At 47.0% G+C, this 27,244-nt stretch overlaps 1 protein-coding gene and 1 long non-coding RNA gene across 3 annotated transcripts; one reads left to right on the top strand and one right to left on the bottom strand.

Annotated features, from left to right (window-relative positions):
* Positions 1-207: 207 nt before the first annotated feature.
* Ccdc42 (coiled-coil domain containing 42) lies at positions 208-14,087 on the bottom strand. Of its 2 annotated transcripts, none has more exons than XM_063242256.1 (7): positions 13,090-14,087; positions 12,747-12,852; positions 12,321-12,425; positions 10,234-10,431; positions 5,852-6,073; positions 5,578-5,736; positions 208-402 (listed from the first exon to the last, which is right to left on the bottom strand). In XM_063242256.1, exons 1-7 carry the CDS (start codon positions 13,170-13,172, stop codon positions 334-336), a joined length of 942 nt encoding a protein of 313 aa, XP_063098326.1. In that variant the 5' UTR covers positions 13,173-14,087; the 3' UTR covers positions 208-333. The 2 variants fall into 2 exon arrangements, with proteins under 2 accessions (XP_063098326.1, XP_003466214.1); XM_003466166.3 differs by lacking the exon at positions 208-402 and adding an exon at positions 411-2,373 and having other exon boundaries at positions 13,090-14,081.
* On the top strand, positions 12,380-25,807 carry LOC134474400 (uncharacterized). Its single transcript, XR_010045243.1, has 3 exons — positions 12,380-12,513; positions 12,804-12,867; positions 25,346-25,807. It is a non-coding gene; the product is annotated as an uncharacterized LOC134474400 (long non-coding RNA).
* The last annotated feature ends 1,437 nt before the right edge of the window (positions 25,808-27,244 follow it).

The following is a 27,244-nucleotide window of genomic DNA, read 5'->3' as shown; positions in this document are numbered from 1 at the left end:
CCCTCACAGCCTCATCAGCTTTCATTATTTGATTCTCAGTGATGGCCATTCTTTCTGGAGTAAGATGGAACCTCGGGGGTAATGGATAAGGAAAATATTTACACACAGTGGAGTACTACTCAGCCACAAAGAAGAATAAACTTGAGTCATTTGTAGGAATGTACCTTGAGACCGCAAGGTTAAGTGAAACAAATCAGAAACACAAGCTTAAGCATGGCATGGTTTATCTTTATTTTAACTTCTTTTTAAATATTTATTTATGTTAAAGAAGATAAAACCAAGGAAAATAGAATAAAGCCAATCAAAACACACCAGTGTAAGTGATACAGGACTTCAAAACAATATGAAATCAACGATGGTTACCATAAGGCCTCTCGTTGTCTTCAAAGTAGCTGCAGATACCTTCAGACATAGTAAAAATCGAACAGAACAGAACAATAAAAACAAAACAATGAATGGAATAAAGGACTTCAAAACAATACAATAGTAAATCCAAAACGCTACCATAATAGAATCTTGCTGTCTTTGAAATAGCTGCCCGTGCTATTGGATATAACAAAACAGAACAGAACCCAACACAACAAAAGAGTCAAAATGATACAGGACTTCAGAACAAGATAATAGGGGATTAGCAATGGCCACTGCCCTCAGAAGGAGATCTCCCAAGATGCCACACTGTATACTGCTACCATCTGAATAGACAATCAAACCACCAGCCCTAGACCTGCAAGGTCAGGGAACACCAAACACCACCAGCATCAAATTGCATCCCACCTCAGTAGCTACCATCCCAGCCTGGGTTTCTCTGGATCAGCTGGTTGCTTACGGGGGGTGGGGGGGGGTTGGCCCCTCTTGTTTACCAGCCCGTGTGCTGGAAGGGGCTGGGTCTGGCTGCCCCCTGGCCGGCAGCAGCCCGCTCATGGTGCTGGTTTGCAGGGAGGGTTTGTTTCTTGGTAAGGCCTTGTTCTCTCCCCCTGCAGTATGCAAATGGCACTGACTGCTACATGGATTATCTGACATTAAACACTCCAGACACAAATAAAGTGCAAAATAAAGAATTGTAATAGGACATAGAGAAATAGATCTTTAGCAAAAGAGAAGGGGACAGAGATGGATGGACGGGGGAGAGGAGACGGGGACCTCCACAGTATACAGATGTGCTGTGCACATGTACCATATGTACATGTAATCATATGTAATCATATGTCCTGCAAACATGTACTAATAAAAAATAATACATATACTAATAAAAAATAAAACTATTTCCCTGTAGGTTAGGCTTTTGCACTGACGACTTAGGAATGTGCTGATAAATTTTTAAACCTAAGTTCAAAACTTTACGTTTATTCCTCTGTGGTTTAGTTTTGCTGGTTTTATTTTATTGTATTTTTTTTGAACCAGGAATCGAATTCACAGTCTCACGCTTGCCAGGCAGACACTGTGCCCCTGAGCGATGCCCCGGACTCTCGCTTTGCTAGTTTTAATCATCATGCAGCCTGCCACGAGGCTCCTGAGGTTGTCCTTTGGCACAGTAGTGGTCCCTCATTAGTTCCCATCGGGCTGCTCCTGCACTGCCATTGCTGACCTTAGGTGGCCCATTCAAGGGTGCACCAGGGTAAGGAGCTGGGCTGCTCCTGAGGCCAGCGAGAGTTTTGACTCAGCGCCTGGCAGCTCCAGCGTGGGAAGCAGCCCTCACAGGGCCACTGAGTCTTTGTACCCAGCTTCGGAGGGTGGTGCTGAGTTCTGAAGTTGCAGAACAGAGGGATCCCCTGAACCCACCACTTAACTATATTCAAGTTCAAAGTCCAGGAGATATCGACCTAAGTCGTGGTCTCTAGTTCCGGGGAGGCTCAAGTGGGTAGCTTTGAGAGGGGATGCTCATGGGGCTCTCCCCCTCACTAACTTTTATTTTTGGGGGACAGGACCTTGCTATGTAGTGCGGGCTGGCCTTGAACGTACAGTGTAGTCCAGGCTGGCCTCAACCTCATGGTGATCCTCCTGCCTCAGCCTCCCGATGCTGGGATGACCACCATGCCTGGCTCCTCATTAACTCTTTCTTCCATAATCAAACTATCAAAAAGACAGCAAACTTCAGAACAAACTTCTTATACCATTTAATGTCCTCAAGGCTGGGATGGACTGAGGGTAACATGGGTAACATGGCAAGGTATTGCCAATAGGAAACCAGACAAGGTCCTCTGCTGCTAGCCTGGGCTGACTGGACTGCAGGCTCACCAGGAGCTTTCTCTCTCTCTGCAGTGTCTGTTCAGGACATTCTGGAGGCACGCCGCCTCCTTACGCCCGGCCTTGCGATTGGTCCTTCTTTTTCACCTCTGCCCAGATGTCTGATAGGTCTTGGATAAACTGCTGGATCTGACGAGACACAGATCAGAGTTAACCCTGGCTGGACGGAGGCCTCCCAACCCCAGGATGAATCGTCTTGTCGGAAGGAGTTTACTGCTTTCCTGACACTGACCCCTTGAACTGGCCATGTTGCCTCATTTGACAGTTTTTCTAGGTGACATGGAGCATCCGGTTTAGCAGATTTAATGCCATGCCTAGAAAGGGGTTAGGACCTGCTAGAGGCAGACAGAGAACAGGCTGCAGCTCAACAGAAAGAGCAGGAAACAGGATTACAGGGGGACACAGAATGAAAGCACTTAGCAGGCAGCACCATCTTGGGTGGGGGCGCCCTCAAGGTGGACTTGGAGCCCAGACCTGACTGATGCTCATCATGATAATCTTGAATTTTTATCAGCTTCTGTTTTGAAGAGCTTCTAGCAGGCACGGCAGAGTGCCCCGCCGAGCTGCTGGGGAGATAGATCACTTCATCCTTTTGGGACTCAGTTTCCGCCCCCTCCTCCGCTCCCCCCCCCCTTTTTAGGATGCTGGGGACTGAAGGCAGGTTCCACTGCTGAGCTACAGCTCCAGGTCAATGTCCTCATCTTTACAAAGGGAAGAGGAGGGCTGGGGTGTAGCTTGGTGAGTATGTGTGCTTAGCATGCACAAGGGCCTGGCTTCAGTCCCCAGCCATAATATAAATAATAAATAAATAAATTGAAAGGAAGTGGGAGGAAACCTTGGCCCCTGATAGCCTCTAGGATCTCAGATCTAAAATTTTTTCAACTGTCTCAGTAGAGAGCGCTGTACAGACTCCATCCAAATCTCGCCACAGCCCTCAGCTACAGACACAGCTACTATTACAGAATTCCTACTTTGCAAATGAAGAAACACAGAACCAATGAGTTAAAGTAATTTTCCAAATATTACAGAGAAGCCAAATTCAGTATTCCCCAAAACGTGCTCTTCTAATAAGTGATCTTGGAGCCCAGAGAGGGCTCCACGGCCAGGTGATTTTAGAAATACCATCCGTTTGAGGGTCTCACAGTGCAAAGCTATGATAAAGATTTCACCAAGTCCTGTGCTTTTTAAATCTGAACTTAAATTCCACTTTCTTCTAGATGTATTAGCCTGTGGGGGCCCTTTTATTCCCCATCAGAAAGAGTATCCTGAAGTTGTGGGATTTGCTAAGTAGCTTGGAAAATGCCGCTCTGGGTGGTTTACTTAGGGGTAATTCGAGACCCCTCACATGGATTCAGATGTCTTTGCTGCTTCCCGAGTTGTGCAGGGCACTGTGTTCCCGTCCCGTGTGGGATCTGTGCTACGCTATGCCTCTGTAGGGCTGTGGTTGAGAACACAATTCATGGAGCGTCTCTGAAGTCTCACTGAACAATTTCAGCTAGAGCTAAGTGTCTGAGAGAGGTTATGTTCCCTCTGAGGAAACCTTAACGTTTTCCTAACGTGGTACAAAACCAGAATGTTCCTTTAATCAGGAAGTTCAGAGTCACTTATGTTCCTGTTGGAGGTCCTGCTATCTAAGGAGTCAGCAGAGCTGCGTTTCTCTCTCTGGCCTGCCTCTGATTTTAACCTATATGGCTCCACATTCTTATTCTTTTCAGGCTATTTGGTCATGCATATTCCAGTAAACAGGCTCATACCATACGGGAGTGAAAGGAGATATTTTAAGATCACTGACAATATAGAGTGCTCCTGGAAAGACAAATCAGGGCTGAGGTTTTCGGAATCCAAATTCAGAAAATCATCAGGCATTCAGAAAGCTCAAAATTTGGATTGGAAGCTCTGACCTGACCGAGGGCAGGAAGCTGCGAGTCACCACCTCCTAAAAGCACTGTTCTTCAAACCAGCTAAGGGAAGGGAGCTTGAGACCCTAAGGTAGGGGATGGGGTGGACAGGATCAGAACTGTTTTTACAACAATACTAAGACTTTATTAGGCTTTTTCACATGTGTGTGTGGTACTGGGGGTTGAACCCAGATTCTCTGCCCTGAGCCTTATGCCTAGCCCTTCTAAAAATCTTTTTGAGACAGGGTCTCAGTAAGTCACTAAGTTGACCAGGGAGCTTGCATTTGTGATCCTCCTGCCTCAGCCTTCAGAGTGCTGGGCGTGGCTTACACCACCATACCCAAATTTTTATTTTAAGTTCTAATTTGGTAAAAGTCAACAGATATGAACAGCTGAGCAGAAATGAACTCTGGGGGGTCACTGATAAACTGTAAGAGCATGGCAACGAGCTGATACCACAAAGCATAACCACTGCTCCCAGCACAAACTTTCTTATCAAGCTCCTTCTTTGGAGAGTAAAATAATTCTGCTCCAATGTGTCTTAGGATTCAGGCTGCTTGAGGGAAATCTTTCTTAGGGGGTTGTCGGGCAAAAGCCTTTCTATTTCATGAGATTTGCTTTTCTTCTTTTTTAACAAGGCAAAAGCTTCTCACTCTATTGCTCGTTGGCTTCTGTTTTGTAACTCCTCACCAAATCCTCCTATTTGTGTGTACTGTGTGCCAGGAATTGTTCTAGACACTGGAGGATAGAACTGGGAACAAAACAAATGAAACCTCAGCCCTCAGGAGCTTTCTGATATTTCACAACACAGCTAGAGGCTTTTGACAAAGGAATAAATAATTCTTTAGTCACGGCCCTTCGCATGTCTGAAGGTGCTCTGCCCTCACATTCGCTGGTGCCGAATTTTCCAAAGAGTACAAAGTGTGTAACTCGGTCATGACGTTGGGTGGCACAGTGACATACAATGAAAACTTTAACTCCTTTTCAATTTTCTTTCCACTGCAAAGAACACTGCAGATTGGTGCTAACGCAATTTTAACATTGCTCTAAACTTGCCAATTTCCTTCTTTTTTTTTTTAACAAAGAATGGGCCTCAAGCACAAGCCTTTAGCAAGTTCCAGGGTCTGAGTAGAATTGAGTAGACTGTTTTTGCGCAGCTAACATACTGGGGGGTCTGTCTTGCCCTGTAGTTTAGGACCATCAGCACTGATAACATGGTTCCCTCAGCTAGCAGCATCACTTGGAAACTTGCTGGGAATATAAATCCCTGGATTCACATCTCAGACCGATTGTACCTAATTCCAAGTGCAGGGGATTCTGATGCTGCTCGCAGGTGCGAGCCCTTGCCCTGCCCCAGGAGTTTCCCCACGCAACCAGCCCAGGACATCCTTGGCTAGCTAGGCCTCGCTCGGCCCCGGCACCCAGCAGCGCCTACCATGTCCAGCTGTTTGTGAGTGTCCTCCAGCGACACCTGGGAGGCCTCCTTCAGCTGCTTGCTCACAGTCTGGTAGAGGTTCAGCGTTGCCATCTTAATGGTGCCCAGCAGGAGGGTCTTCTTAGCGGCAGTGTTCTGGATGTGTGCCCAGCGGGACTCCTGAGGAGAGCACAGTGTGTGTGTGTGTGTGTGTGTGCCCACACCCGGGGTTGCAGCTCACACACCCAGCACCCTGGAGCCTTGCACCCCAGCCCCTGTGGCCCAGGCGCCTCACCCAGATAATGACATCACTGCGAGCCCGGTCGAAACGCATCTGCAGCCTCGCCAGCTCGTTGTTGTGTTGCAGGATCTCATCGTCCTTCTCCTCCATGTACCTCGCCAGCCGCGCCTTGGCCCGCTCGATCTTCTCCTGGCCCTCCTGCGCCGACTGCATGAGGTCGTGGTGCATGCTGACCAGCGTCTTGTAGCGCCCAATCACCTCGTGGATCTCCTCAAACTGACGGGGGAGAGGGTTTGGTCACTCCAGTGTCGACCAAGACAGTTGTCTTAGCTGGCTGACCCTCGACCTGGATGTCTGGATACCTGGATGTCTGCTCATTTAGGTTCCTGGCCAGGATAAAGGCATAGTCGATGAGGAACCAGGGGTCCTGATGCCTGTTTCTCCTGGGTTGGCACGAGCCATGGCCGGAATGTTGGGGATATGCATAATTGAACCAGGGGCTGCCCACCTTCACTGCATCTTAGAATCATCTAGGGAGTTTTAAAAGGATACCAGCAAGTTTTATCCCCAGAGATTCAGATCAGTAACAGATCTAAGGTGGCCCCTGGTATCTGAAGTTTGCAAAGATCCCCCATGTGATTGTAGGCCAGAGCTGAGAATTGTAAGTAGAACGCATTTGGAGATGTTTCCCAGGGCAGTGATTCTCCCAATCACAAGAATTTCCCAAGAGCAACTTCCAAGCCAGGGCTGTGCTACAGGAAGGTAACATTAAGGGAGCCAGACCCCGCTCTTGTGAAGCTGACAGCTTGCAGGGTAGAGGGAGGACAGACAGACAAATAAACAGCTGGATCCACACAGAGAACAAGCCTTATGGAGGCTCGGGGGCAGGGTGGCACTGAGAGGGGGCCAGGGACCTCCAGCATGGTGCTGTCTGCTGGTAGCTCTATATTTTCTGGGCAAGAAGCTGGGCGGCCCAGGGTGGGAGGTGGTCCACCAGGTCCAGCTGTCTTCCATTGTGGTCCATGCCCCTCTGTCCCTAACTGGAAGTCCCCACCCGAACAGACCAAAAGCCATGCGGCCTCTTTAGACAGGGCCTGATGTCCAGTTCCCTGAGACCAGTCCACCTTCCCTGGAGGCACAGCCCTGCGTGATGTCCAGCCCCTGGGAGCCACTCTGCAGACACTTTCCCTACTTCAAGACACGTCCAGTGAGAGGCCAGCGTCCTGGGAAGTGTCCTCTTGGGAAAGGGCCACCCAAACCAGGGTAGGAAGAGGCAAGGCTAGCCAGAAAAGGTTTCCTGGGAGAAAGGCTGGTGCAAACCAGACTGGAGGCACAAAATAAAAATAAATACACAGAGCTGCAGATGTAGCTGCTGGTCCCTAGGCTTAATCGCTAGTACAGGGCGTGGGCAACGGCTGCGGAGCAGGCTAAGCAAAGGGGTGAACCCTGCGACTAAAGGGTTTTAAGCAGCCGAGTAACAACTTCATGTTTGTTTCCTGAGGTTCGCCAGGGGCAGGAGGCAACAGCACACAGCGTTAAGGCGAGCGGGCCACGTCAGGGACCCCAGGAGGGACTCGCGAAATCCCATTCTCACCCCAAAAGGACTCACGGGATGACTGACAGGGGGGCCAACTGTCCAAAGAGCGGACAATCTGAACACTAGTAAGGATAAAATTGAAGGGTACTCACTCTGATAAAACACCCACAATAATGTTAACAGTTACAGGTCATTTTTGAAGGATGGATGGAAAACCAATTTGTTATGCTGAATACCATAAAAACTCAAGCACTTTTTAAAAAAAGTAGCAGTAAACATTTAGTCAGTTCTCTGATTACGTAGGTGATCAAGGAAAGAGTTGCTTTTCTACCTGTTTTTAAATATATCAGTGGAACTGTACAATGTATCTTTTTGTTCATAGTAATGGCTCCAAACAGTGTCTGTGACTTACAGTATGAGGACACTGGTTTGGGCCTTGATTGGAACAAACCGTCTGTACAAAAAGCATTCTTACAGTGACCAGCTGGCCGTCTGATACAAGGAGTGGCCATCAGGTTTATAATATGTACAGTACTACAATCTCATTGTCATTTTAAAAGGCGTTTTCATCTGTCAGAGATACAAATTAAAATACTTCTGGGGGAAAAATGCTGTTTAATAAGGTGGCTGCAGGAAGGTGTGGGGGATATAACTAGAATTTCTATTGCTGAGTGAGTTGACGAGTAATGGACATTGGACAGACTATTTCTCTATTTCTCTTAACGAGAAGTTGTCCAAAATATGCAGTTTCTTACAAATACTGATCGGTACAGGACAGCTGTATAGAAAGGTTCAATAGCACAGCAGGATAACTGTGGTTGACAACAAAACCATCACAAGCATTACAGATAGAGTTTATTTTTTTTTGTCTTTTTCTTTTTTTTTATCAGTACCGGGGATCGAACTCACAACTACACACTTGCAAGGCAGGCGCTTATGCCGCTGAGCTAAATGCCCAGCCCCATGAGCGTTACAAATTGCACGCATACACTGAAATGTTACCCTGCACTCCATAAGTAGATAAATTATTATGTGGCAATTAAATACAAAAGTATACTTAAATTTTTGAAAAAAGCAGGTGATAGATGGGTATGTGTAATATGATTCATAGTTTATGGGCAAGCATAAGATTTAGAAACTTAAAAATTGGGATATTGGCTACTCCCAAGGAGAGGAGGAAAAGTTAGATTTGGAGGACACAAAAAGCCTTTCCATGGCCAGCAGTGTTTTATTTTTTAAAAATTGGGAAGATATTCACATCTGACAAAGCCCTGTGCTAAGCTCTCGGGTCATGTGTTTCTCTACACTTTCCAGTATGCTTAGAATATTTTGAACAAAGTAAAATGAGACAGACAGACAGACAGAGACAGAGACATGAAGAAGAGTGTAGACTGTGAATGGTTGGACCAGAAATGACACAGAGTTGAACTCCAGATGAGGGGGACACTGAATAGAGGAGGGGCGGGGGCTGGATCCCAGAAAGACTCAGGAGGCAGAAGTGACCAGCTCTGCCCGATAGATGGCTGCAGACCTGAGCAGGGGGCAGAGTCCAGGATGGCCTCTGGGTTCGGGCTGGGCTGCAGGTGGGCAGTCACGTCACTTTCCAGCATGGGACACACCAGCTGACCTGGCCTGAGGGTGGCAGGAAGCAGATGAGCTGGGGACATGTTAGGTACAAGGGGCCGAAGCTTAGGAAATACCAGCCAGGGTCCTGTTCTAAGGTAACCATTTTACCAGCTCTGAGTTTAAGACGTGTCTTACTGTAATCCCAGCACTCAGAAGGCTGAGACAGGAGGATCTCTGTGAGTTCAAGGTCAGCCTAGGCTACACACTGTTCTGAACTGCATGGTAAGACCCTGTCTCAAAAAGACCCCCCCCCCCAAAAAAAAAAAGACGTCTTATGATTTATCTGCTGATGTAACATAGTGGTCTTTTATCCTCCACTTCCCTCAAAAAACTCCTCTAATTATCAAGTGAACAATTTATTCTGCGGCACACAGGATCTTAGGGTAAAAGAAATGACACAGATTTGGGATTCCTGTAGGAATAAAGTAGGTTACTGTTTCTACACAGAAGCTGCAGGCACTTTATAAAGCTGTGTGCCCTTGTCTGCCTGTGCCCCTCACGGGACATTGATCCATGTCCTGTGCTGGCCTCGTGGGAGAGCAGGGGACAGTCACTGATGCAGTCACATCACAGTCAAGGGGAAATGTAGATTCCATGGAGGAGCAGCCAGAGCATCAGTGCTGCAGTGGGCTTGGCTGGGAAGAGGCCTCAAGTCCCCCGAGCTCTGCCTGCAGGGGCTGCAGGACAGTGGGTGTCTGGGGCACTGGAGGCCCAACGGAGAGGGGTCAAAGTCACAGATTCTTCCAGTCCAAGCGGGGAGGCCCGGTGCAGGTTTCCTACCCTTCGGGCCACCCTGTGGCTGTCCCTGTGTGCATGGTGAAGGAGTTACTGTCCTGCTGGGCTAATGAGAGGATGGACCGCAGGCCTCGAGGCGCATGCAGAGCACTGAGCCTGGGGTGCGGGCTGCATGTCCTAAACTCGCCAGCTCTGTGCTAGGCTGGGTGCTTTTCCTCTCTGCAGTTTACTGCCAAATAAACCAAAGACACCAGGAGGGATGGGAAAGAGGGAATAGATGTGGGCCTCGTGCTGATGCAGGCCGAGTGTGATGCTCCCAAGCCACACCCCCAACACACACACACACACACACACACACACACACACACACACACACACACACGTGAAACTCCACCACCAGCACCCCTCCCAGAAAAACTGGGGCCCTTTTCAGCTGCACCCCTGTGTGACCATCCTGGGACCCACAGCACTCCAGGTACAGCATCCAGCCAGGCCCCGGGGAGCAGGGTGGTGCAGGAGGTGCCGCAGTGGGACCCACCTCGGAGTTCTCCACCACCTTCTCCAGGTACTTGTTGAAGACAGCGTAGTCCTGCAGCTTGGCGCTCAGCCGCTGGTGCTCCAGCCGCAGGGCCACCATGTCCTGCTTAGCCTTGGTCAGGTCCCGCAGGTGATACCTCTTGAGTTCCCGCTCCTTGTTGGCTTTCTTCAGGGCTCGTATCCGCTTCTGGTCGTTTTCCTGGGATGAGAGAGGTGGCGTGGGTCAAGCGGTCTTGCCCTGCCCTCCGCGGGGCCTCTGCTTGCTGGGGCCTGCTGATGGCCTCAGACCTTCCCTTCCTGCTGAGCCCAGGCCAGGGGGTACAAGGACTGTGAACTGAGATACAGCTCAGGAGGCTACAAGAACAGAAGTTTAGCTCAAAGTCAAGATCTGGCCTTCAGAGGGGCAGACAGGAAATGATTCAGATTCTGCGGGATTTGAGCTCTGTACTTCATACAGCAGACAAGGGAGAACCCAGGATTCAAAGGAGGCAGGAAGACCCAGGTTAAGATAGGCTTGGTCCCTGGAAAGAACTCAAGCCTGGGGAGGATTGAGGGGGTCCAGGAGTGGGAGCTGGAGCCCCCTGACAGGGCTTGCATTGTTTCTGTCCTGAGTGGCGGCCATTTGCCATGGGGCAGCTGGCTGGGCCAGGGCTGGGAAGACTAAATCTTCTCCTGATTTGGTACTCAGTGCCTCAACTTCTCCAACCACAGCAATGTGAAACAGTAGCCCCTTTCTGCTTTGAAAACTGTAGACAATGGTGATTAACTATACAAAGACAAGGCGTGTTCTGGGGGGCTCAGACTAGCACCAGCTGGGGCTGGAGGAGAGGGTTCAGTCAATACCATGCCCAGAAAGGAGGAATAAGGCTCAGCTCAGTCTAAATCCACCTTCTTCAGCAAAGCCCACTCCTTGCATGTTTGTTCTCCTGTGCCCCCTTTCTCCTCTATAGGGCTCCTGTGATGCTGCATGCACAGGCAGGTGTGATGGCAGCATTTGGAGGACACAGAGGTAGGCGCGTGGAGGATTTGTGCTTTGCTATGGAAGCATAGGAGGAGACAGGAGCCCTAAACTAATAGTTTGCAAATCTACCCGTGAATTAAAATAATGTGGGGAGGCCAACTCCAGACCTGCTGAAAGCGAAGAGAGAGAGAAAACTCACTGGAGTCTTGTATTTGTAACAAATGTGATGCCAAAGCGTCTGACCCTCGGAAAACCATCCGGCACACCCTCACCCCAACTCTCCCGCCACCCCCAACTACTCCACTAGCTTTTCCACGGCTACTGAGAGGGACTGGATCTGAGGAGAATGGGCCCAGCTCGCCAACTTCCTGTCCTGCGTGGTTAGGGACAGAGTGTGACAGAGTGGATTAGAGCAGGCTCCTCTGAAAGAGAGCACAGCAGTTATCTCTCATGACCCCGGGCCAGGCCTTCGGGGCTCTGCCAGCCCGACAGGAGCAGATGCAGGTGAATCTGGATTGTAAAATGATTGAATCCCGAGAGGCCGAGGCAGGTGGATTGCAAGTTTAAGCCCTGCCTGAGCAAATTAGGAAGGTCCTGTCTCAAAATAAAATTTTAAAAAAGGCCAGAAACATAGTGCAAAGGCCCTGGGTTCAGCCCACAGTCACACACACACACACACACACACACACACACACACACACACACACACACACACGTTTTCTCTCAGGGAGGATTGTCTTGGAATACTCGGCTGCATGGTTCCCCACCTTCATCAGTCTCCTACCTTTGGTTCAAGAAGAAAACAATAGAGTCTAGAGGAGACTGAAACCTCCACTTAATTCACTGTGCCCCCAAGTGCTTATCCACAGTGAGCGCTGCTGTCTATCCATCCATCCATCCATCCATCCATCCATCCATCCGCCCATTGGCTGGATACACTGTACTCAAGGAAATAGGAAACAGCCACGGGATGGGGCAGGCACTGCGGGGAAACAGCGCTCAGCACAGTGGGAGACACAGAGCACGTCTGTGGAAGCACCAGGTGTGACTGTGTGGAGCACCCAGAGTGCTTTTAACCCAATGAGCAGCCTGTGAAAATGAGGGGGCAGGGGAACGTGCCCTCCTACCTGGATGAACTGCTCGAATTTCTGGATGTGGGCCTTCAGCTGCTCTTCCTTGACGCTCAGCTCCTCCCAGCGCAGCTTCAGGGTTTCCATTCTGTTCTTAAATGTCTTCGGGGGTAGAAGCAGAGCAGTCATGACGTGAGCACCCCAGCAGACCCCAGGATCTCCTACCCCGCAGTCTCCTGCCGGTCCCCAGGTGCAGGGAGGCCTCCCTTCTCCACACTGTGCCCGGATCAGAGCATCCCAGCACCCGGTTTCCCCAGACTTAGGTCTCTTCTGTTCTCCCCAGCAGAAGAGCGCAGAACCACTGGCCAGAGCCCCGGCTCTGGCTCTAGCTACCCCCAGCCACAAGCCGGGGGACACACCCTAAGCCCCAGCCAGCCCCCTCCCTCTGCACCCCTGCTCCCACCCCCAGCTCAGGCTTCCCACCTCCTTCTTCTCCTCCATCGCCTGATGGATGATGGTGGCCTCCTTCTTCTTCTCCAGGAGCCGGATGGACGGGGACTCTGACTGGTCATCCACAGGGGGCAACTTCCTGGCCAAGACATGGGTGAGAGACCCCGTGGGTTATGAGACTGGGCAGGAGGTGCCCTGGGGAAGCAGAAGGCTCTTCTCCCCAGCCCTGGGGATGCGCTGAAGAGGACTTGGTGTTAGGGGAGCAGGCGAGGGCTGGGTTGGGGGACTGGGAGTGCTGGACACAGGCGCAGAGGGGTGGGCTGGAGGGTAGGGGATGGGGTGGGCGAAGGGATGGCCAGATGGACGGGTCACTCACTGTAGCAGCTGCAGCAGCCGTTCCCCATACTGCAGCCGGAAGTACTCAACCAGGTCTTCCTCCTCCATGATGCCCAGACTCATGGTGGCAGTGACCTACCCGCCCAGGCGGGGCCTTCGCAGTGGGACAGTAGGTGTCAGAGCCCCAGGGGGGTGGGGGTCGGAGGGTGGGGCTCAGGAGTAGCGGCCGGGGTGTGGATCTCCTCTCCTTTGGCTTCCTGAGACTCACAGAAGGTACATGTGTTTGAGAGACTGGGCAGAAGCCAAGCAGAGGCTCAGGCTGGGCCTCAGGACCCTGCGTTGGGGCGGGGATGGGAGACGTGGTTACCTGGCAACAGGCTGCTGAGTTCTGCGGGCAACCCGTGGAACCTGGGCTTTGCCCTCTGACCTCTGCTCCCAATTACCCCGCTATTGCTGAGGTCCAGCTGCCGCTGTCCCCCCAGGAGGAGCAGGTCATGGGGGTGGGGGAGCCCCAGGCAGGGTGCCCGGCTCCCGAGGGACTGGGCCAGGGTTTCAGATGGAAGGAAAGGGAGGAGGGGGACAGAAAACAGAGAAAAGGAAGAATGAGAGAAGGAAAGAAAGAGATGAAAGGGGAAAGGGGAAGAAATACGGAAACACAGACGCGTTAAGCGCCCTCGTCTACGCGGTTTATTAGCCACACTGCCTGCCTGGGCCATCAGCGCACTTATTCAGCCTGCAGGTAAACTCCAGGCCGACTCAGGGAGCCGGACCTGCAGTGACCTCCACCTGGCTGTCGCCCCGGGAGCCTCTCCTTTTGGCTCCTGGGACTGGGGTGCAAGCCGGTCTGGCCGGGGCGGGGTCCCGAGCTCCGCACCCCCAGCGCACTGTCGGTCCTCTGGCGCCCCCTGCTGGCTGCAGTCTCACCTGCGCTTTAATCGGAGCTCGGAAAGGGGGGACCCGGGAGGACCCCGCTGCCCTCCACGCGATTTGCCTGCCCAGCCTACTGTGCTGTAGCTCCGCTGCAGAACCTGCTGCGACACAGGCCCTGTCCTTCCTGCCAGGCTGGTGGGCTCAGCAGAGGCCACGGGACAAACCCCCCCCCCATTCCTACTGCATCCTGAGCCCCCTAACCTGAGATGCTGCTTCTGCATCCAAGTGACCCGGAGACGCGGACCGGCGGGGCGACAGCACATCAGCAGCAGTGACTAAGCTCCGCAGAGGGCCAGGGTTCCCTCCTCTTTTATCCAGGGAGCCTAGCACAGGCAGGGGCTTCCTGCCCTCTCCCCGAGGGGCAGCTCCCTTTGGGAGAACATTCTAGAGTCGCCTGTTTACCTGGGTACGCCGAAGACGCCTCCTCCCCATCCTGTCCAGTTCATCAAACAGTGGCGCAGGGCCGGGCTGATCCCTACCAGTGGCCCATCCTGGTGATGACATCTTCCTCCTCCCAAGCGCTCCTTCATGTCTGCAAGCTCTTTCTGCTGGTGACTTGCCATGGGTTAGGAGAGTCTATCTTCACCTTTCTTTGGAGTCCCCCTACCCATGTGCAGCCAGGAGCAAGGCCAGGCTCACTGACAAAAGTCCCTCCTTCATCTCCCCCGTTCTCACCTCCCTGGGAAGCTCTGCTCCTCATCCCCCACCTTAGAGATTGAATCCAGGGCCTTCACCCTGAGCACATCTTAGATCCTTTTGTTTATTTTATTTTAGAGACAGGGTCTTCCCAAGTCCCTGATCTGTTGTGGCATGTCTGTGGATCTGTCTGATCCTTCGGCCTCTGAGGTCAAATCTACTGGATTTCGGTGAATTATCTACTGGATTTAAGCTGCTGGAAACCAACAGATGTGATTTGATTTCTGCTCTGTTTCATCCTCTCTCTGCAACAGTTACCTGCTTAAAAGCAGGGAGGATTTCTGTATCGTGTTAATAAAGTGGTGAGAGAAAAGATACAGGTTTAGGTAGGTGTGGGCATGAGCTCCATCCCTAGGACCACATATCAAATAGTGTCCCGGCACACAGTCCTACTCGGTGCTGGGTGCAGTCTCCTGCTCTCCTGGGAGATTCTCTTCCAGGCAGTGATCATGAGTCTGCCTCCTTCAGGGATTGAACTCACAACCACAGACTTGCAAGGCAGGTGCTTATGCCACAGAGCTAAATCCCCAGCCCCTTCAGTGGTGTTCTTGTGGAAAATTAAAGGCTGTTTGGAAATCAGCCAAGAGCAGATCTTAGTAAAGAACTCAGTGGCAGGCAAAGAAAAAAAAGAAAGAAATAGGGCAATCGTAATTTTTAGTGGACCTGGAAAAGAAGACTTGCATGGACTTACAGCATTTCTGAATGATGACTCAATATTGTAAAGAAGCAAACATCCTCCAAATGAATTTAGGGAATTAACTGATTGCAATCAGAATCCTGGAGAGATTATTTTTCCCTCCAGAAGCTGACAAAATAATGTCAGTGTTCATCTAGAGAACCAAAGAAAGAAAATATTAGGACAGAAAGAGGAGGGGGAGGAGGAAGAGCAAGAGGGGAGGCCATGGCCTCTGCTAGATTCTAAAGTGTGCTACAGACCGAAGTGTAAAAGCACTGTGTGGGCTGGGTACTCCTGGCAGGAAAGCTCAAGCACCCTAAATGTTTGGACAAATCACTTGGCCTGTTGATTGCCTGTGTTCGCAGTGTTAGCAAACACCTCTGGCCAAGGACAGTGCCTGAAGCCTGAGGATAATTATTGGCTCTAAAATACAAGAACAAGATAGAGAGGAGCTGTTTAGTGACATGCACACAAATGTGGCACGGCAGCTTCACCCAGTGCTAACGTTGGCATTCACACAGCGTTTCACACATTTGAGAATAATCTGTGGATTTGATTTCCTCACTTTTCAAGAATTCCCAATTATGCACAGATTTTTGGAAAAAAGGGAGAGCGAATTGTGAATTAAATGAGTTACTCAGACATATAATTTCCAAAGCAACACTGTGGAACCCTTTTGCTTGTTCCCTCTGTGTTATTAACGTCACCAGAAGCACCTTTTCACCGGTTTGCTAGGAAGCCTCCCTTCAGCGCTGGGTTATCTAAAGGGAATTCAGGTTGTTTTCATTCCTAGAACCATGCAAAGCCAGCCACCTTTTTATTATTATTTACGTTTTTAAATTTAAGCCGTGGCTCGGATTTCCCAATGCTGGAATTTCCAGAAGGCAGCTCCCAGCGGTCTGAACTGAACTCTGCAAGGCAGCGGCTGAAATAACTGCATTCCTCCTGGCCCTAGATGCTCCAGGCGTGTGTTTTTCTCACATCAAGAAGATGATCGACGCTTTATTATTTCCAGGACCCCAATACTCCTACTTCTCAGTTTTTAAACATCAAATCTGAGTTAAACAAAGTTATTTTGCATTGGTGGGTATTAAACCCAGGACCTTACACACACTAAACAAACATTCTCATGAAGCTACACTCCAGCCCTAAATCTGATTTTTTTTAAAAAAAGAAAATATTGTCCCTGAAAACACACATATGTAGCAGAAGTGTGAAAAGCTACTAGAAATGATACATAAGCCATTCAGGGCCCCAGTTACTGTGTCTCGGTGGTGAAGGAAGGGACCTTAGACCGTGGGGTATTGTCATGCAGTGGTAATAAATAATATTTGAGAATGGCCACTGGAGACACAGTGCTCATTATGCAATTTTGTGTGTATTTTGGTATTTCTGAAATGTGTAATAATAAATTGAAAATACTGCATGTGTCCCCATACTGAATGATCTTTCTTCTTCTTTTGGTCCTGGGAATTGAACCCATGACCTAACACCTGCCAGGCAGGTGCTTATGCCACTAAGCTAAATCCTCCACCCAGTTAATCTTGCTAGTCATTCTCAAGTCTTGCTTATGCTCCCCCAAACCTCTGTTTTCTTTTCTCTTTTGAACCTCTGCCAACAGCCCCCATCTCCGCATTCCCCAGGTCTGGATTGACATCCGCCCTCTAAGCCTGACAGCCACTTTTGCTAATGACTCTGTCTTCTTGGGAATCCCCCGTTATGTCTCTGGATCTCCTTGGAAACTGTGTAGTCTTAAAATACTTCCATGTCTTTCTCGCCACCTCTTCATTTACCATGCAGACTCAAAAAATTTTAGAACTAGAACAACCTGAGATCATCTATTCCAAACTTCTTATTACATAAAAGAAAAAAATACAAAGGTTTGAAGGCTAAGCTTCATTTTCAGCAGTGGCAAAGCTGGGGTGGACCCGAGACCAACTCCAGGTTTCCACAAGGCTGCACGGCAGGACAGGCCCTGGCCGCTGTCCCTGGATGACCCGGCCCACAGGTCAATCCAGATCCGCGGGGCAGCTTCCTGGAGAAGGAACGGGGATTAACACAGACAGGGCCGGAGACAGAGAGACGGAGACAAGTCGAGGAACTCCAATCAAGTCTCGTTTATTGAGGAAGTGGTCTCAGCTTTTATAGGGCAGGGGCGGGCCGGTGGGACAGGAAGAGGCTACGGGGTGATCTCTGACGGGTCATCGTCATGTCTGCGTACATGATGTAGGTAGGAGAGATTATGCTTAATGTAGGAACATTATGTGCCCGTATGAGGGACAGGCGGGGAGACAGCAGCCGGGCAGTCGCGCAGCTCCCTGCACCTGGAGATGCTGCTGGCATGGAAGGGGGGCTGATGAGTGCTGGAACTGAGGAAATATAGCAGAAAAGAGGTAGAATCTGAGGGTGGATGGATGTCAGACCATGCCATTTGTCCCTTTCATACTGCCCTGGAGATCTTGCCGTGACCCATTACCATGACCCATCAGAGGGCCAGACCTGAATGTTCCCTCTCTTGTGAATACTACGGACTGAATTGTGTCCTCTACAAATTCACGCAGACCTCCTCATGTGACTGTGCTTGGAGAGAGAGTGTTTAAGTTAATGAAGTCAGAAGGATGGGCTCCTTATTCCGTAGGATTAGTGTGCTCATGAAGAGGACCCTAGAGAGCTCCACACTCTATTCCTCTTTGTGTAACCACAAAGGAAAGGCCGCGTGAACACACAGGAAGAAGGGAGCGGTTTGCAGCCCAAGCAGAAAGTTCTCACCAGATGTCAGCCTGCTGGCAGCTTGATCTTGGACTTCCAATATCCAGAACTATGGGAAGGGTTCCTGTGTTTAAACTACCCAGCTTGCGGCCTTTTCTTATAGTAACAGAGAAGACGAATATAGATTTTGTGGGGGAGGACCACAAAACTATAACCAGCAGCAAAATTCAGCCTCTTTGAGACCCAGAATCCAGTCCTTTGGAAAATAGCAACTTGGTGAAGAGAAGGAGGAGGAGGAGGAGGAGGAGGAGGAGGAGGAGGAGGAGGACGAGGAGGAGGAGGAGGAGGAGAAGGAGGAGGAGGAGGAGAAGGAGGAGGAGGAGGAGGAGGAGGAGAAGGAGGAGAAGGAGGAGGAGGAGGAGGAGAAGGAGAAGAAGAAAAGAAGAAGGAGAAAAGAAGAAGGAGAAGGAGAAGAAGAAGAAGAAGAAAAGTCGACCTCTGGGAATTGGGAAGGAACCAACAGGAAAATTAGAAGTTACAAAGAAGCTAGAGAAACAGACCACAATGCAAAGAGAGAACAAAGGAAGCTTATCTTGGCCCCAGGAAGGGGAACCTGTCTCTGTGAATGCAAGGTAAGTCCCCAGATGCAGCAACTGACCAGGCCAGCAGTGCTAGCCTGGAAAGAGCCCAAGATTCCTGCAAACTACCAAGACAGTGCAGGGTTTTGCTCCAAAATGACTCCTTCCACACAGCAGAAGTCCAGTGAAGCGCCTGGCGCGGTGCTAGGGCGTGTTTAATCAGGCACTGTGTGGGGAAGGGCTGGTAAGACCAAGACTCAGCACAGCGGAAAACCCTTCACTTCAGGGTTCCCGGGGTCACCCTTCCCCAGTGCCAGTGGTGGAGATGGTGTCGCCAGGCCAAGAAGGACACAGGGCCCACCCGCTGAGGTGAGAAGCCGGGCCTGGTTTGTGTGGCCCTGAGATGCTGCTGGGTCTGAAGAGTGTTCACATGCAGTACAGTGAGCTGCCAGAAGCCTTGCCCGCTGCCTGCATCAGTGCAGATGGGAAGAAGGGCTGTTTCCCCCTCTGCCAGCATGAGTAGGGACGTGCCCTGGCAGGATGGCAACTTCTGCCTGGAGAGAGTGGGGGAACCTCTGCAGAGGGGAGCGCCTCACAAACCCGCGGGCTGTAAAGCCAGGGCAAAACAGCTTCAAAACTGTGGATCCTGGAAAGATCACACTCTTTCAAAAATACAAAGAAAAAAATTTTTTTTTGGATTAAAATTTTCTCTTTTATCACTAGATCTTTGGGGTTGGGAGTTTTTCTTTTTTTTAATTTTTAAATTCTTTTTTTCTCTACTTTTTGTGTTGTTTGTTCTTTTCTGTTGCCTTTATCTAATTATATTAATTTCCTTCTACTCTTTAATAGAATGATTTGTCTCACTTTTCAGTCCTTTCCATCTTCCATTTCTTATTTTTCAAAATCTCCTTTATCTTTACTAGTAGAACCTTTATTAATATTTAGATAGTTAATTGTGCTATTACTGTTGGAATTTTTTCTATTGTTAGTACAAGTATGTATAGTTGTTGTATTTACTAGATATTTACCATATGTCAATGTGTGGTTTGTCTTAGTGTTTATAATATAATTATCTATCTCCTTTCTATGATTAGATGTTATTGGTTCTTATGATTTATTAATACCCAGTTCATCTTTGATGCTATTATTGTTACTGATTTACATGCTGTTTTCAGGATGGCATAATTGTTGCTATTAGGTTTTCTCTGAGTGCCAATACCTGGATTACCTTTGTGTCATTAATGATACTGTGGTCCACTCTTAGGGATCTGGGGTCTGCATACCCCTCAGTTTAATGATCAGATCTTGGAATAGAGGCAGAGGCCTTTGTTAGCTGTGCCCAGAATGGATTACTGAAAAGTAGACACTACCTGGAAAGATCTCCAAGTGATGACATCTTTTCACTATAAGTGCCTGCAAAACTCGGCACAAAACAAAAATGTAAACGTAAGAAGACAACAGACCATCTCCAAAACTCCTAAATTCCCCAAAGCTGACCAGTGAGGCCTGAGGAGGAGGAGGAAATCAAGCCAAATTGTTTAAGAGGAGATTAAAAAGAACAGCAGAGGGGCTGAGGATTTAGCTCAGCGGCATAAGCACCTGCCTTGCAAGCAGGCAGTCATGAGTTTGATCCCTGGTACCTATTAAAAAAAAAGAGAGAGAATAGCAGATCAGGAAGGTGCTTGGCAAGCTCAAAAAAGATATAATTAAACAGATAATGAAGGTAATAATCTGATTAGCACATTTATAGAAAATGCCAATAAAAACCAGATGAGATAAACAAAATGATACAAAATATGAATGACAGTTTAGCAAAGAATTAGAGCCCAGGAAAGGCTCCAGGCAGAAATCTAAAAATGTTGAAAGTACAGCAAAAGTGACCACTAAGAGGCCAGATGTCAAACTAGAAGACAGGACTGCTGTCAGGGACCAGGTTTTCAGAGTTACCTTAAAAGCAAGAGAACATGAAAAATGAATCAAGATTTGCTAGAGAATGCAAAGAGAACTAATCTGAGATTCATTGAAATTAGCAAAACTTAGAAGACAACACAAATAGCATTAAAAAAACCTTTACAGAAATAATAGAAGACAACTTTCCAGTTACAGGGAATTGAACACACAGAGAAGTGAGGCATATAAAATCCCAAATAGTCATGACCGAAAAAGAACCTCTCAGTAACATTATAGTAAAAATCCCAAAAACCTAAACAGGGACAGAATCTAAAAAGCTGTTGCAGAAAGGAACAAATCAATTATAAAGGTAAACCCATTAGAATTACATAAACCTTAAAGACCAGGAGAGCATGGAATTACATGTTTCAAGTCCTAAAAGGAAAAAACTTCCAACCCAGATTAATATATCCTGCAAAATCGTCTTTTCAAAATTGATGGAGAAGTAAGGTATTTCCATGACGAGGAGCATTTTAAGAAATTTACGACCACAAATCCAACCCTCCAAAGAATTCTCAAGGATATCCTGGAGAGAGACGATGAAGCCGACAGTGCGAAAATATCTGTAGAATGAATACACCATGCAGGAGCAGCGGCTAAGCAAAAGGGGGAGAAATGAAATCAGCAAGAGGAAAACAATGTGATGACAGGAATTTCCTTTCAGTAATAACTCTAAGTATGCATGGTCTCAGTTCCCCAACCAAAAGACGAAGTCTGGCAGAATGAACCAAGAAACAAAGCCCAACAATATGTTGTATACAAGAAACACATTTTATTTTTAAAAAAGAAACCCTCACAGATTAAATATCAGAAGATCAGAAGCAATATTTCATGCAACTGGAACAACTCAAGAAGCAGCTATCCTATTTTCAAAGTGGACTTCAAGTTAAAATTGATCAGAAGAAATAAAGAAGGTCACAAGATTAAAGGAGCAATTTGACAGGAAAATACCAATTATAAACACATATGCACCAAACACGGACACACCTAACCTTATAAAATGAAGTCTGCTGGACGTAAAAGATCAGAGAAACATCAACACAGTTATAGCAGGGACCTCAATAGTCCACTGTCACATATACACAGGTCAATTAAACAAAAATTCAACAACAAGCATTAGGGTTAAGCAAAACCTTCAAACAAGTGAATTTAGTAAATATCTACAGAGCATTTGACTCAACATTAAAATACACATGCTTTTTGGCCACATGTGGTACTTTCTGCAAAATAGACTACATTACCCCATAAAGCATGTTTAAGTAAACGCAAAAGAATGAAAATTACCTTATGCTGCTATCAGATCATACAGCAACAAAGCTAGAAATCAATGGCAAAAGAAACAGGTGGAAATTAAATTTCTCTTGTTTTTTTTTTTTATCTTTTTGTCTTTTTCCTTTTTATTGGTACCAGGAATCAAACTCACGACTGCCTGCTTGCAAGGAAGGCACTTACACCACTGAGCTAAATCTCCAGCCCCTACAAACCCCTCTTGAATGGTCAACATGTCACAGAAGTAATCAAGGAAGAAATTAGACACTTCCTAGAACCAAATGACAATGCCAGTACCACATGCCAGAATCTATGGAACACAATAAAAGTGGTCCTACGAGAGAAATCTACAGCTATGAATTGATCTGATAGCAGTGTCAAATAGATGCTGACGGAGCAAGCCCAAATAAATAACCTAATCATGAAAAAAAAAACAAAGCTAGTACAAGGAACAGAATTATAAAGATTAGAGCAGAGATTAATGAAACTGAGACTAAAAAATACAAAGAATCAATGAATTGAAGACATGGTTCTTTGAAAGACAACTCCTTAGCCAATCTTAACACCTGCTGTCTTTGTTACTGTTCTCTTGTTGCTGAGACAAAATGAGAGAAGGAAAGGTTTATTTAGCTCACTGTTTGTGGAGGTTGCAGGCCATAATCAGTTGGCTCCAAGGCAGGGTGGCATAGCACCAGGGCAACACTTCAAGACAGCAGTCAGCAAAAGAAGCCCCAGCAATAGGGGAGAGCAAGCCCACCCCTGCCCCCAGGGCAGGTGTAGCTCTCACAAAATCTCTGTGCCCTCCCCTTGCACAGGATGAGGATATTTACAAAATAAGGATCCTGCCTCCCTATTGGATCGTTAAACTTCTCAAGTTGATACAATGTATCAACCATAACACCTGCTCCCCAAATAGGGAAAGAAAAGGACCAAATTAATGTAATTAGAAATGAAAAAGGCAAAATCACAATGGACACTGCTTAAATCCAGAAGATAATTAGTAACTATGTTGAGAATTTGTACTCTAATAAATTGGAGAAGTCAGAAGAGATGGAAATTCCTAGGTATATAAGAATTACTAAAACTGAACCAACAAGATACAAAAACTCTGAATAATCCAATATCAGATAGTGAAATTGAAACAGTAATAAAAAAAAAAGTCTACCACCTAGGAAAAGGCCAGGTCCCAGCGGATTCACTGCTGAGTTCTATAAAGTTATGGCAGATTCAACACTGGTACTCCTCAGCTCCTCAGTGAGATTGAAAGGGAAGGACTTCTCCCTTTCTGGAAGACACTGCTGGGAGCTAACATAATCCTGATTCCAAAACCTAGCATTATCCTGATTCCAACAGCAACAACAAAAAACAAAAACAAATAACAAAACAGATCCCTCCCTTTAATGAGCACTGTCAAAATGACCATATTTCCCAACTGATATGTAGATATAATGCAATCCCAATCAAAACACCAAAAGCAGGATTTCAGGGTTGAAAAAGAGGAACATGTTGAAAAGATAAAGGATAATGGGGAAATGAACTGAGGCCTTTCACCTGATGTCATTTTTAATATATTTATCTCTGAGGCAATTGGGGTTTACCATGGTAACATGGTGTGAGGTAAGGGTTCTGTTTTCCCACTGTCTAAGAAAGGTCCAATTTCTACTTACAAACTAGCCCCACTTTGCTTTAGAGTTTTCTGTTCAGTTTGTCTCCTGATCACGTGCCTTTATTTATTGAAACATTTTCTAGTCTTATTTTTATTGTGCTTTTTTCAGTCTTCATACATATTTTTTGAATGTTTTTCTAGTGCCACTAAATATTTATTTTTATTTTTTTAGTTGCAGTATTGAGGATTGAACCTACAACCTTTGCACTGAACTATATCCCAAACCCTTTTTTATTTTTGAGACAGGGTCTTTCTAAGTCACTAAGTTGATTGAACTGAGCTTTAACGTGTGATCCTCCTGCCTCAGCTCCCAGAGTGCTGGGGTTACATCTATGCATCACCTAAGCCCAGCTCCGTTAAAATTTAAAAAAGTTTTTGAGACGAGGTCTCATTTTGTAGTCCAGGCTGCCCTTGAACTCACCATGTAGTCTCAGTTGGCCTCAAACTCTTAGCAAATCTCCACCTTAGTCTGTGTGCTGCAATTATACGTAAGCACCATTATGCTTGGCTTCCCCTAAAATTTCAGAATTCACTTTTTTAGTTCCAAAACAAAACAACCAACTAAACAACAGCCACAATAAAACTCACTATTATGATTGCTTTAAGTGTATAAACTAATGTAGATAAAGTTGACAACTTTGTGATGCTAAATCACCTAGAAAAATATGGTATACTCTTTTATTTGCTTAAGATTTTCTTTTTAATTTTTACCAGTTTGTGATGTGTCTACATGTATAGTTCTTTGAATTACTCCACTTGGTGTCTGTTAAGCTTCTTGGGATAGGTAATTCAATAGTTTTTAGCACATTTGGGGAGATTTTAGTTATTATTTCTTTTCTTTCTTTCTTTTTTTTTTTTTTTTTTGGTCTTTTTCATTTTTATCAGTACCAGGGATCGAACTCACGACTGCCTGCTTGCAAGGCAGGCGCTTATGCCACTGAGCTAAATCCCCAGCCCAAGATTTTAGTTATTATTTCAACGATTTCTTACTCTTTATCCTTTTGGACACCCATTATACGTATGTTGGTATGCCTGGTGGTGTCCCACAGGCCTCTACGGCTCTGTGAATTTTGCTTCATTTTTTTTTATTGCCTCTCCAATTGGATACTCTCTCCTGACCTATCTTCAAACTTGCTAATTCTTTCTTCCAGTAGCTTACAGCTGCTAATGATTCCCTTTAGTGAAATTGTCATTTTAGTTACTGTACGTTCAACTCTGGAATTTCCATTTTGTTGTATTTTGCAATTTATATTTCTTTGTTGATAGAATTCTCTACATGGTGAGATATTGTTTTCACTCGGCACTTTAACATTTTACATACAGTCTTCTTTAGTTATTGACTATATTTGTAATAATTAAGTTAAAATTTTTTTGTCTGCTGAATTAGATACTTATGTGCTCTCAGGTACTTACCGTTGGTTCTTTATGTTATTGTGTATGTAGCATACCTTTCTGTTTTTTGCATAGCTTGTGAGTTTCTGCTAAAAACTGGACATTTCTGTAGCTGATTGTAACAATTTGGCATCCCTTGACAACCAGTCCCTTTAGACTGGTGTTATGGATTAAGAACCGGATGGTCAATTTAATGCCAGCTGGATTACATCAGCATAGCATTGAGCGAAGATGTTCCACCTGAGGAAAGTTGCCAGGATAAAGAGGTGGAGAAGAAGGGAGGTGTTGAGGGTTGAGGTGTTAAGGAGGCATTGTGGGTTTTCCTACGGGTTGTTGTCTGAGCTGTTGGTTCCCCTGGAAAGCTTTGGTCCTCACATCGAGCATTGCTTCCTGGCTCCCAAGGGGAAGACATGTGTTGCTTGGTTTCCAGGATGAACTCGTCACGCTGCTTCCTGGCACGTACCTAATTCTGCTTGTCATCAGAGAGCTTGGGGCCTCCATGTCGCTGAGGATGGCTGTGGTGCCTTCAGGACAGCACTGCTCTTTGTTGTGAGTGTGACTTCTCGGCTCCAGCGTAGAACCCTCATCCCACCAACACAGCCCTTTCACCCTGCTGGCATGGACTTTGTGGCTTCCACCGCTGACCCTTGGGTCTTCCCGGCACAGATCTGTAAAAGAGACTGGCGTGAGTCCTTCTCGTGGGCTCTGGATTTCCATTTGGACTCGTGGCAGGCATTGTCCTGAGCTCTGGGTTTTTATCTGGACTCATGTGGGACATTGCTGTGGGATTTAGGCTCTTGACTAAATAATCTATGTCTTTGGTGTTGCGGATAGATTTCCTGCATTTTCCTGTGTTAACTCCCGATGACCATTATAAAAATAATAGTATAAACCCGTGTTTTGATCCTAATTGTTCTCTGTGTACAATCCCTGACTACAACAACTGGTTATTAGTTGGTTTTATGTTATTTTTTTCCTGTTGCTGCTTATTAGTTTCATGACTTTCCTGGATTGAATCTATACCACTATATTCTCTACAGTGTACAGGCCTGAGTTCCCTGTTAGCATTTTTCTTTAAAAAGAAGTTCTTATTTTTATTTTTAAGCCTGGTTTCCCAGGGTTCACTTCCAGGTCAGTATAATTTAGTGGTCAGCCAGTGATTGGTTTGAAGTTTTCGCTAAATGCTTTGTCTGTGTGTCTTCTACTAGTGGCCAGAAGAATCTTCCCCTCCCTCCCAAGGGGATCCTATCTGAAGGCACATCTTCAAACTGCAGGTAGTTTATAAGACAACCTGAGGTTTTGCCTTCTCCTTGTATGTAAAAGGACTCAAGGTCAGCCAGAGTTGAACGAGTGTGATTAATGTCTTTCTAAGCGTGTCCGCACACAAAGCCTTCTAGATCTCCCGAAATATTGGAGCTGTTAAAAGTTCCATGCGGTTTGCTATTTCTCAAGGATTTTCTTTTAGAGTTGTATTGCTGTTGGCTGGCCTCTTGTTTGCTGTAACCAAAATCACAGCCTTAGGATCTGAGATATTGGCTGATGGCTGTTGGTTTTGGTGGTGCCTTGAGGATAATTTTGATTTCCTCGAGCTGAGCTGTGGGTCAAATAAAATAGCCACAGCCCGTTGGGAGTGCAGACTTTTCCTCAGGTAGCTGCTCATTCGGACAAGTTATTTACCTTGCTGTGGGGATGGTATTTTTGATACAGCTCCAAAAGAGGCCCTCCTCCATTAGCTTTGAGATGCCAGCTTTCATGGCTGCTGGGCCACCAAGTGACAAGGCCACAGGTCGTCCTGCCTTAACTGAAGTTCATATTTTCCCTTGGATAGATGATTTTCAGTTCACTCTGTGGCTGTGGACCGTTTCCAGATTTCTGAAGTGGTTCATGTTAGTTGTTTTGCCCATGTTTTGTTGTTAGCTCTCCACATTCCGGAAGCCAGTCTCCCTTGAAAGCATTTTCAGAGGGAAAAAGCTCAGTAAGAGGGAAACGAACTTTGGAGGAAGGATGGAGCATGGGAAGGACAGGCGGAAAGACGTCTGAAGAAGGGTATCGTTGTCGCCTGCACAAGGAAAGCCTCCTCCTGCAAAAACACGTTATTGAGAAAGAAAGCGATGACCTAGGAACACGGCTGGGAAGGGAATGAGGAACCTCGAGCCAGAGGAAAGACTGCAGAGGGACGGAATTTGTGTTAGGGAGCCTCTCCTGTTTATGGAGGCATTCAGATGATGTTAGGGTTGAGAAACGGACCAGGGAAAGAATAAACGTAAGTAACGATCATAAACAGAAGGGTTGATCATGAGACCAGAATAAACAAAACGTATTCATTTCT

This window comes from Cavia porcellus, unplaced genomic scaffold (assembly GCF_034190915.1).
Source record: "Cavia porcellus strain 051 isolate PalLab524CR breed Dunkin Hartley unplaced genomic scaffold, mCavPor4.1 scaffold_32, whole genome shotgun sequence".
NCBI lineage: Eukaryota > Metazoa > Chordata > Mammalia > Rodentia > Caviidae > Cavia > Cavia porcellus.
Note: the sequence above shows the minus strand (reverse complement) of the source record. Positions and strands in the feature narration are given on the sequence as shown.

Bases quoted from the DNA above. Each gene is read 5' to 3' on its own strand.
- Ccdc42 (XM_003466166.3), bottom strand. From the start codon at position 13,172: ATGAGTCTGGGCATCATGGAGGAGGAAGACCTGGTTGAGTACTTCCGG. The intron at 12,426-12,746 runs GTGGGAAGCCTG...CTACCCCCGAAG, and splicing joins CGATGGAGGAGAAGAAGGAG to ACATTTAAGAACAGAATGGA. The intron at 5,737-5,851 runs GTGAGGCGCCTG...TGCTCTCCTCAG, and splicing joins GCAGTGATGTCATTATCTGG to GAGTCCCGCTGGGCACACAT.